Source organism: Heloderma suspectum, chromosome 13 (genome assembly GCF_057233095.1).
Source record: "Heloderma suspectum isolate Gila_16-S chromosome 13, 16-S_ref, whole genome shotgun sequence".
Lineage (NCBI taxonomy): Eukaryota > Metazoa > Chordata > Lepidosauria > Squamata > Helodermatidae > Heloderma > Heloderma suspectum.
Window position 1 is genome coordinate 5925521 of NC_139470.1, and position 11384 is coordinate 5936904.

Consider the following 11384-nt stretch of genomic DNA (forward strand, 5'->3'; position numbering starts at 1 on the left):
TCATTTCACACCTCTGGCAAGACTGATTGAAGAATGTAAGAAGAGCCATACTGGATCAAACCAAAAGCCCATCTAGTCCAGCATTTGGTCCCCACAGTGGCCAACCAGACACCTATAGGAAGCCCACAAGCAGGACATGAGTGCAACAGCATGCTCCCGCTCGTGTTCCTCTCCCCTGGCAGCCTGGTGAGGATGGCACAGAGAGAGAGAGAGAGAGAGTGTCAGGTGGTTCAGAGACAGGGTGGCACAGAGAGAGAGGCACACACGCATACAGATAGGGGTGGCAGAGAAAGAAAAGGGGGTGTCTCTGGCTAGTTTTGGCTTTGGTCGCAACTGGAATGGGACCCCCAAGGGAATGTGACCTGTAACAAAATAAAGGTTCCCTATCCCTGTTTGACAGCATGGCAATCTAGCTCCTCTAGATCAGGGGTGGGCAGGAAGTAGATCTCCAGATGTTTTCGACTTCAACTCCCAGCATTCCTGACCATTGGCCTTGCTGGCAGGGGCTTCTGGGAGTTGAAGTCCAAAACACCTGAAGATCTACCTTTGGCCCACGCCTGCTCTAGGTTATGGCTGGGACACGTGCGGCTGACAGCTGAAAGTGTAGACGAAACCACGTTAGAAACCGCTTTTTATTATCACCATCATCAAGCTCCAGCTCAAAAAGATTTGCACATGATTTTCGCTCCACTTTTCCTTAACAGAAATGCTTCTCTTGGTAGAAAACATAGGCAAAATTTTATACATCTGGCAGCAAAGTGCTTTGACAAAACAGGCACACACTCCTCTTCACTGCCCTGGCCCTGACAGGCTCTTGTTCATGAACTGCCTCTTCACAAAACAGGTCCACCACTAGGAGACAAAGGGAAAAGAAAACAAGATATAAAAATGGAGTGAAGGAGGTCTTTACAAAGGAAACGGGGTTGCCACCTAAAATGGCATCCCCATATCCGTTTCTAACCTGATTCCCTCTAGCATCAAATGAAATGCACCATGACATCATCACACCGGGAGCTTCCCTGCTGCATATGACTGGCTGGCAGAGATAGGAAAACTCAGTGTAATAACTTCACATCACGCTCACGGTTTGTATACAGATGCTTTTTCTTTACAGCGTCAAGTTGACAGAATTAGACTTGACAGAAACAGGGCTGCTGCGAAAAAAACACAAACTCTGTGTCTCGTTTTCCCCTTATAATCCGCAATAGACTTTATGGGAAGGAGTGCGGGAAAGCCTTATCTAGTGGGCTTAGGATGCATTACCATAAATGCGCACAAATGTGATGTGATAGATAGATAGATAGATATATTCATATATATATTAATGAACAGAATACACTCCCCACATCCCCACACTAGAGAGTAGGCAGTTTATTTTTTCTGTAGTGAGGGAACCATTTCTATCCCTTATTCACAACCTAAGACATACAATCAAGTTTGATGATGAATTACAAATAAGCAACCTTGGGTGATTGAAGCAATTGATAAATATACACATTGTATTTAAATATACACCTTGTTTGACAAATGCTACTGTTCTCTCTTTTAAAAAACAAAGAAAGTGCTTCTTTTCCGTCAACAGTCTGGTTAGTTTTCAATAGAACTAAGCCAATGATGAAAACAACATCTTACCTTGCTAGGTTTGTCGCTCTGCGGATCAAAGACCTTTTCACAAAGCCTCAGGCCTGTTTCTTGCCGCAGCTGCTGCAAGTATGCCCTCATAACCTCTGAAAACAGAGAGAGGAACACCCAGCTAAGACCAGATCATATGACAGCTCTCATTCAGTCAAAAGCTGTGGTCATTTAAAAAGTTTTCCCTCCCATTCTCAACCAAATAGCTTCTCTAATTCATCATTGTGTCCTGCTTCCAAAGAGTGCTTTCAGCAGCCAGCTGGTAGCTACATCACTTCCCAAAGAGTGCTTTCAAGCAAGCAGCCTGTAGCGGAAACAAGCTTTGTCCCTCCTGTCTTTTGAAAGTTTCCTACAAAACAAGGCAGAACATTGTCTACTGGACCAAGTGAACGAATGAACCCCCCCTGTTTGATGGCGCTTCAGAACGACAATGGCAACTGCTCAGATACAGTGAATCTGAGTAAGTGTGGGACCTCTGATGGGCAGACTGCTCATTCAAAGACCACCCTGTTCGCTCCAATGGAGCAAGCCAATTTCTGCATTCCTTTGTGCACATGGATCTGCTCCTTCCATCAGACTGAACGGAATAGCTCATGTGCACAGGAGACACACGGGCTTGCTTCGATCAGGTCGTGTGTTGGCAGGATGGACAGAGTGGGAGCTTGAAGGTTGAAGAAGCTTGAATTCCAGGGGACTGGAAACAAAGCCCTATGAAGAGAAACTGAAAGAACTGGGCATGTTCAGCCTTGAGAAGAGAAGACTGAGGGGAGACAGGATAGTGCTCTTCAAGCACTTGAAAGGTTGTCAGGATCTCTTCTCGATCATCCCAGAGTGCAGGACACAGAATAATGGGCCCAAGTGACAGGAAGCCAGATTCCGGCTGAACATCAGGAACAACTTCCTGTCTGTTAGAGCAATACGACAATGGAGCCCATGCCCTAAGGAGGTGGTGGGCTCTCCCAACTGGAGGCATTCAAGATGAGGCTGGACAGCCAACTGTCAGGGATGCTTTGACCTGGATTCCTGCATTGAGCAGGGGGTTGGACTCGATGGTCTTGTAGGCCCCTTCCAACCCTACTAATCTATGATTCTATAAGAACAGCTGCAAAGAAAGCAAAGTTGCAGAGAAATGGAAGGAGAGCTGCATTTTGTCCTGTTATGTATGTCCCAAGTGGAAAGTTCCAATCCTTTGCACATTTACCCAGGACTAAGCCCCATTACTTCTGAGAAAACAAGTTTAAGATTAATTAACTGTCAGCTCAATTTATAGATTCAAGCTTGCAGTCCTCATTGTTATACACCTCTTACCTTCTTCCTGCTTGTTGCTGGGTCTGGCGTAGAGAGCGTTCAGCGGAAATCCTGGCTCTCCAGGCATCGGGAAATTTGTGATTCCTAATGTATACATTTCTTTTTCTCCTTGGCCTTTGGAATTACACTAGAGGCAAAGAAAACATAAGCACATGTGACCCAATGAAGAAAATAAAGACACAAGCCTAAACAGAATGCAATACAGTGATACTCTTTAACCACCCTAAAATGGCAGAAGTCCATCTTATATGCTTTTGGGATCTCTAGCCATTTGCCCACTAATAGCAATCGGAAGGTGCAGAATTACAGCACAATGCTATGTACGTTTACTCAGATTCAAATCCCACTGTGTTCAATGGGGGCTTGAGTAAATGTGTTTAGGATTGTAGCTGTATAGTGGAAGTTTGGCGATAGAACTACAGAATCACAGGCAGAGTTGGCCACACTCTGCAAGCTACATCTTCCTAAACATGTTTCGTTTACATATCTATGCCAGAGTTGGCAGAGAGTTTTGGATTTCAACTCCTAGTATTCCTGACAATTGGTCCTGCTGCCAAGAGCTTCTGGGAGTTGAAGTCTAAAACATCAGGTAATCTAGCTTCTGCCCTCCCCTGATCTATGCCATTCGACAGAATTCTGAGAATATACTTACCAAATAAAAAGGACAAATAACACTGGCAAATAGCAGTTATGCCACTTACTTTCACTCACTTTGAAAAGAAGGTTTAACTTCTCAAAAAGAGGGGCGGGTGGGTGGGGGATATCACAGGAGGAATCTATACCTTTGTTCACCAGCAGGTACTTCTGTTAAAGGTATTCTGAAGAATTTGGCTTCTGTATTCACACAGACTGCATATTTCAGAGTATATATAGCCCCCATTTTTCTCCACAAGGGGGTTTACAGCCCAATTCTATACATGTCTACTCAGATATGTAAGCTCCTACTCAGTGGGGCCTACTCCCATGTAAGTGGGCATAGGATTGCAAGCCTTGGCTTCACTGAACTCATGTGAGGAAAGAAGTATAATAATGAATATATCCCAGAATGCCCTTCTGTTCTCTACAGAGGAAGTAGTCCTCCTATCGCATACAAGGGCATTCTGGGAAGGAATGAAGCAGATCCTGCTCTCCTAATGTTCACATGAATGAATAATGTAGGAATAGAGGGACATTTATTTATTTATTTATTTATATTTATTTATTTCATTTCTATACCGCCCAATAGCCGAAGCTCTCTTTTCTCTCAGTTCATATTCAAAGGAAAAAAAAGTCTTGCTTCATTCTCATTGTAAGCACAATACGCGAGAACAGAGTATAGGAACTAAAAAACTTCATGAGTTTGCTAAGCTGAAATAACTGTTGAATAAAGAAAAGGGTTCGGAACTGCTAAGACCTTAGCGATCAACATGTTTGTAGTGTTGCACTAGGTCTTGATTATTATTATCTTTTTAAAGCTTTTAAAATCGCACACGTGTGCGCAATCCCCCCCGCCTCCCGCTCCATTACCTTTTGCAGCTTTTTCAAGCATTCAGAGATGTATAGCGTTATGTAGATCAAGGTTCTGTCAGCCTCATTCTAAAAATAAAAATCAGTCAGCTTATGGGAGGACTTAAAATTTCTCCCCCCCCCCCACGCACACATGTATACCTTCCCCAACACATGCGAAGGGCACATCTGGTGCACAAGAAAACAGAAGGAGGTGAGCATCCAAACTAGATCACAAAGAAGAGAAACAGGTTCTCAGGATGCAAAAATAAATTTATTGTAGAAGGCCAAATGCGTTTTGGCCTTTTAAAAATTATTTTTAGACCTTTTTCAGGGGGTAGAGAAAAAACTGCAGAACTTTTTCAGCAAGATTGTCTCCTGTGTCAATCTACTGGTGACCATTAGATTGACATCTGGTGCACTCCAGCTGTGTTGAACTATAACTCCAATTATCCCCAGACAGCAGGGCCATGGGGTCTGGTGGGTGGGGATGATGGAAATTGTAGTCCAACACACATCCGGAGGATGTGAAGATGGGAGAGGTTGATACATATAAATACATGTGTATGTGTGTTTACACACACGCATGCACGCAAATATGAGGGCTGTTAGCAGGATCATGCTCTCAATCTACAGATTTACAACAAATTCAATGGCAAACTGAGGGGCAGATAGGAATGGCTGGAGAGGTAATCAAGAAAAATCATCAACAGGTTTAGTGTACCTTAGGGCACAACCCTATGCCTGTTTAGACAGAAGAAAGTCCAACAGCACCCAGCATTCCTCAGCGCTGGCTGGGGAATGCTTGGAGTTGTAGGACTTCCTTCTGTTTAAACATGCATAGGGTTGCGCCCTTACTGTTTTAAAAAAAGGGGGGGATGACTAAGGAGTGGTGGGAGAGAGATGATAGAGATTTAGGGCGCAATCCTATCCAGATAGGCGGCCACCTCTGAACTCGGAGGCGACCGCCTATCCAATGCAGAGCAGGAGAAGCATGGAGGGGATCATTCCCTCTGTGCTCCTTCTGCCCTGCATTTTCAGCTAGACAGCCGATTGTGGCTGTCTAGCCATGGGAGGGCTGTGCGAGCAAGGAGGCTGCTGTACAACACATTGGATGTGTTGTACAGGCATTTCCACCCTCCCCACCCCGGAACGCGCCCAGACATGGCCCTTTTTAGCTGCTCTGCGCTCCTCTTGCGAGCGTGGAGGACGGGGCTGTTCCACGCTGCCTCCGAGGCAGTGTGGAAGCGGAGGGAAGTCGGTTCCCGGAAAACAAGGTATCCTATGGCTGTCTAGCCGCTGCCTAGCGGCCATAGGATTGCTACCTTAGTTTTACACATGCTGTGGACGAAGGGGATATATATTTTTTCTCCTTCTTCTATACTATTAGAAGTTGAAGTCATCTAAGAAAACCGACTGGCAGTAGTCAACAAAAGAAAATATTTCTTCATGCAACACATTATTAATTTATAGAATTCCCCACCACAGGCTTAGATGGCTTTAAAAAGGGATTCCACAAACAATGATAGGTCTGTCATTCTCTCTATTTCCTATGTTCAGGCTGTGAGTGCCATTGTTAATGTACCCCAAATGGCACTGTCTGCACACAAGAGAAGGACATCGCCAGGCTTGGGAGAACTCTGAGGTTTGCGGAAGGACAAAAAGTCTTTAAGGAAAAAAACCCACATACCTTAAAGGGGGTGGAATCCCCCAAACAACCCAATGAAGACGGAGCATACTCAGTGGCCACAGAAGACTACTGGGGTCCATTACTTGATTCACCTAGTAGGCGTTTTAAAGCAGATTTTTTCCTTACCTTGATTTCATAATTTTTGAAAAAGACATTCGCTTTGAAGTAGTAGATGGCTTCATCTATGATGTCCGTATCTTTTGCTACCAAGAAATGGAGAAGTACAACGTAGTTGGAATAACAATAAAGAAAGCCAGAAATGTATGTGAACTCCTGAAGATGTCTGAGAAAGCAATCCATTGTAGGATGGGTGAGTGAATTGGTGGATGATCCACTACTTCCAAAATCTTGTTGGCTTGTGCTTGCTAGGACAGGAGGCGTGTTTGCGGGGGGCGGAAGGTTCCTCAACAACAGGCCTGGTGGAGCCTTACTGGTTTAAATTTCAGTGCCCCCTGCACCCGGTGAAACTAATGGCGGTGGCGGTGGGGATTTAGCTGCACCAGCTGGGGCTGGGGTAGTTGATCGGCCTGATCCTGGGGCCCCTTGGTAGAAGAAAGGGAATTTGGAACGCTCTTTCCAGCACCAGGTTAAGACTTTCCTCTACTCCCAGGCATCTGACAGCATATGATTAGATATGTAATGGGTCCTGGGATTTTTTATCATTGGATTGTTTTATCCTTTTGTATGCAGATGGTTTTATATTACAGTATATGTATTTTTAGGTTTTTAATCTTTGTAAACTTTCCAGAGAGGTTAAGCTAGTGGACAGTACAGAAATGTCATAAATGCAATGAGGTTTACAGTTGTGAACTTACTCTCTCTGGGTGCCGGCCCTTTGAACTGACTCCTAATTGGCAACAAGGCCATGTTCCCAATCAGTTTGGTGTCAGGATCCATAAGGGTAGAATGATAGGCCTGTCACAGAGAAGAGAAGCACATCAGTCAGCCAATCACGAAAAGTCACAAACACACCGGAAAGCAATTTCCATCTTTTCCAGTCCTCCTGAGAGGGTATAGAAGAAGGTTTATTACCGAATGTGTTGTGGGACCGTACGGGTAGAATAGGAGTCGGCAACCTTGTGCCCCCTGGGTTGAACCTGGCCCACAAAGAGGGCCACCTGGATAACAATGGTAAACTTGGGTCCCCTCTCCTCCCCTTGCCAGAAAGTGAAAGGAGGAGGAAGAGAGAAATGGAGGCAATAAAACCAGGATGCAGCACTGGCAGAGTGGGGGAGTGTGGGTTTGAGGAAGGGCTGTAGCTCTTTGAAAGAGCATGTGTTTGGCATGCAGAAGATCCCAGGTTCAATCCCCAGCATCCCCAGGTAGGGCTGAAAAAGTCTCCTATCTGAAACCCTGGAGAATTACAGCCAATCAGTTTGGGCAACACTGAGCTCGATGGACCAATGGCCTGACTGGATATAAGGCAGCTTCCTAGGATTTTTCCCGGTTCTATGCAAAGGAGTAGGGATTAGCTCACTACTTCTTCACACAGCGCAGAGTTAAACTATGGAATTCGCTACCACAAGACATAAGTGATGGCCACCAATTTGGATGGCTTTCAAAGGGGGGTTGACAAATTCCTGGAGGAGAAGGCTATCGGTGGCTACCAGTCCTGATGGCTATATGCTACCTCCAGTATCAGAGGCAGTGAGCCTAAGTACATGGATGATATTCTGGAGGTGACGAACTCGACCTTGGGGGAGCTGGGGGTGGCGACGGCCGACAGGAAGCTCTGGCATGGGCTGGTCCATGAAGTCACGAAGAGTCGGAAGCGACTGACCGAATAAACAGCAGCAACAACAAGCCTAAGTACACTAGTTGCTGGGGAACATGGGCAAGAGGGTGCTGTTGCACTGATGTCATGCTGATGGATTTCCCATGGGCAGCTGGTTGGCCGCTGTGAACAGAATGCTGGACTAGATGGACCCTGGGTCTGATCCAGCAGGGCTCTTGTTGTATTCTTATGCTTCAAACACAACTGCTGACTAATCGCTTTGGAATACAACTCCCATCAGCCCCCAACCGGCATGACCAAAGGTCAGAAGTTATGGGAGGATGTAGTCAAAAACACTGGGAGGCACCAGTTATTTATTAATGATTATTATTTCATTTATTACATTTCTAATCCCCCCAATAATTAATGTTTACAAACAGGATTACAAACAGTTAAAAAACTAAAATGCCATAGAACAGTTAAAATATAAAATATGATACACATATTTAAAACAATAAAGAATAAAATACAATACAATGCAAAACAATAAACAGCACAGGAATTGCTCCATCAGTCATAATAATCTAGAACTAGGTGCCTAAAATGCTTGGGAGAAAAGAAAGGTCTTTGCCCGGCACTGAAAAGATATCAGGTTGGTGCCAGGTGAACCTCTTTGGGGAGTTTATTCCTTAAGTGGGGTGCCACCACTGAGAAGGCCCTTTGTCTTGTAGCTACCTGCATAGCTTCCTTTGGTGGGGGCACCAGGAGGAGGGCCTCTGAAGATGATCAAGGGTCCTATCCCAACCCAGGCAGGATCAACAGACCCACTGCAGCTCAGCTCATACAGAACAGACCTTTGGAGTGAAATACAAGGTGTTCTTTATTAAGTTACTGGGAGGATTACCAGAGACAGGTCACTCAGGAAAGTGAGTCAAGCTACATGCTGCAGAGCACAGCAAACTTCCACCCCCTCCATCATTAGCTGATCTTTCAGATCCCAAGGATAACCAATGGGATTGATTTAACAGGGACAAGTGAACTAAGTTTTTAAAAGAACATTTAAATCAGTGTATTGGGCAGCTTTCCCCAATTTGTTGCCTTCCAGATGTGTTGGATCGCAACTCCCACTGAGCAGCCTGGCTGGAAATGATGGGAGTTGCAGTCCAACATCTGGAAGGCACCAGCTGGAGGTGGCTGGGCTACAGAAGTCTTTTAGTAACCTCCAGAGTAGGTTTTTTCTAGATGGAAAACCTTGAATATCAAAAAACATGGGTTGCTGTTTTGAAAGTGCAGCCTTGCTTTAAGACCTCCCTTTTCCAACCTGGTGCCCTCCAGATGTTTTGGACTTCAACTCCAGTCAGCCCCAGCCCCAACCAGCCAGTGGCCAGGAATACTGGGAGTTGTAGCCCCAAACAGCTGGAAGAAGAGAGGTTGGGGGAAGGCTGTTTTAGAATGTCGCTTGCCCTGAGATCTTATTGCTTTGGGGGTACACACACGTACATCAAAAACCGAACCTACGCTGGGTTTTTTGTTGTTAAGCAAGGATGCTGCGCAGATTATGATGCAACAGAGAGACCACGCTAATGTGGATTTTTACACGTACATCAAAAACCGAACCTACGCTGGGTTTTTTGTTGTTAAGCAAGGATGCTGCGCAGATTATGAGGCAACAGAGAGACCACGCTAATGCGGGTTTTTACACGTACATCAAAAACTGAACCTACGCTGGGTTTTTTGTTGTTAAGCAAGGATGCTGCGCAGATTATGATCCAACAGAGAGCCAATGCTAATGCGGATTTTTACACGTACATCAAAAACCGAACCTACGCTGGGTTTTTTGTTGTTAAGCAAGGATGCTGCGCAGATTATGATCCAACAGAGAGACCACGCTAATGCGGATTTTTACATGTACATCAAAAACTGAACCTACGCAGGGTTTTTAGTTGTTAAGCAAGGATGCTGCGCAAATTATGATGCAACAGAGAGACCACACTAATGCGGATTTTTACACGTACATCAAAAACTGAACCTACGCTGGGTTTTTTGTTGTTAAGCAAGGATGCTGCGCAGATTATGATGCAACAGAGAGACCACGCTAATGCGGATTTTTACACGTACATCAAAAACTGAACCTACGCTGGGTTTTTTGTTGTTAAGCAAGGATGCTGCGCAGATTATGATCCAACAGAGAGACCACGCTAATGCGGATTTTTACATGTACATCAAAAACTGAACCTACGCAGGGTTTTTAGTTGTTAAGCAAGGATGCTGCGCAAATTATGATGCAACAGAGAGACCACACTAATGCGGATTTTTACACGTACATCAAAAACTGAACCTACGCTGGGTTTTTTGTTGTTAAGCAAGGATGCTGCGCAGATTATGATGCAACAGAGAGACCACGCTAATGCGGATTTTTACACGTACATCAAAAACTGAACCTACGCTGGGTTTTTTGTTGTTAAGCAAGGATGAGAAAACTCCCTGGAAAAGACCCTGATGCTGGGAAAGACTGAAGGCAAAAGGAGAAGGGGATGGCAGAGGATGAGATGGCTAGATAGCATCACGGATGCAATGAATATGAACTTGAGCACGCTCCGGGAGAGAGCGCAGGACAGGAAGGCCTGGCGTGCTATGGTCCATGGGGTCACGAAGAGTCGGACACGACTGAACGACTGAACAACAAAAGGATGCTGCGCAGATTATGATCCAACAGAGAGCCAATGCTAATGCGGATTTTTACACGTACATCAAAAACTGAACCTACGCTGGGTTTTTTGTTGTTAAGCAAGGATGCTGCGCAGATTATGATGCAACAGAGAGACCACGCTAATGCGGATTTTTACACGTACATCAAAAACTGAACCTACGCTGGGTTTTTAGTTGTTAAGCAAGGATGCTGCACTAATTATGATCCAACAGAGAGCCAATGCTGATGCGGATTTTTACACCCCGATGGCCATATAAGGCAGTTCTCCTGTCTGACCAGAGCTGACGCTCGTTCAACAAAGCAGCCGAGCGCAAAGCCCGGCCGGAGTGCAAAACATCACAGAAATCAGAATCCGACATATCTGCGCCTGCTTCGTGTGCGCGCGCGGTGGGGGCTGTTGCTTCAGAAGGGGAAGATGCCCCAGCCGCCCTGCTCTGCACCGGCCTCCCTGAACCGCGCGCCCTGCGGACGTGGCGGGCCACAACCTCCATCGCCCCGAGCCAGCCAGCCGGGCTGGGGCTCATGGGCGTTGCAGTCCGAGGCATCTGGCGGGCGCCCGGTGACCCCGCGACCGCGGCGCAGGGGAACCGGTGAGCAGCCCGGCCCCCGGCCCCGCTTCCTGCCCTTCGCCTGGGCAGGCGGGCAAGACCGCCCCGGTCTCCGCGGCCGCGGGAGGCGAGCCAGCGCCTCGCCATGCCCGCATGCACGTCCGCCGCCGCCCCCCCCCCCCGTACCGGCATGTCCGGAGGTCAGCGAGTCAGCCCAGCTGCGGAACGCGACCCGGGACGCCGCCCTCCAGCGAGCGGGGAGCAGCTCTGCGGCGGGCGAGTTCCTTCCTGTTCCGC

At 46.4% G+C, this 11384-nt stretch overlaps 1 protein-coding gene across 1 annotated transcript; it reads right to left on the reverse strand.

Moving 5' to 3' along the window:
• Positions 1–614: 614 nt before the first annotated feature.
• ARPC3 (actin related protein 2/3 complex subunit 3) lies at positions 615–11382 on the reverse strand. The gene is made up of 7 exons (XM_084820318.1): positions 11274–11382; positions 6931–7030; positions 6242–6318; positions 4447–4515; positions 2941–3067; positions 1633–1727; positions 615–852 (listed from the first exon to the last, which is right to left on the reverse strand). Exons 1-7 carry the CDS (start codon positions 11277–11279, stop codon positions 790–792), a joined length of 537 nt encoding a protein of 178 aa, XP_084676444.1. The 5' UTR covers positions 11280–11382; the 3' UTR covers positions 615–789.
• Positions 11383–11384: the final 2 nt, after the last annotated feature.

Bases quoted from the DNA above. Each gene is read 5' to 3' on its own strand.
- ARPC3 (XM_084820318.1), bottom strand. The intron at 4,516-6,241 runs GTAAGGAAAAAA...TTTTATTTTTAG, and splicing joins TCAAAAATTATGAAATCAAG to AATGAGGCTGACAGAACCTT. The intron at 1,728-2,940 runs GTAAGAGGTGTA...CTCTGTTTTCAG, and splicing joins CAGCAACAAGCAGGAAGAAG to AGGTTATGAGGGCATACTTG.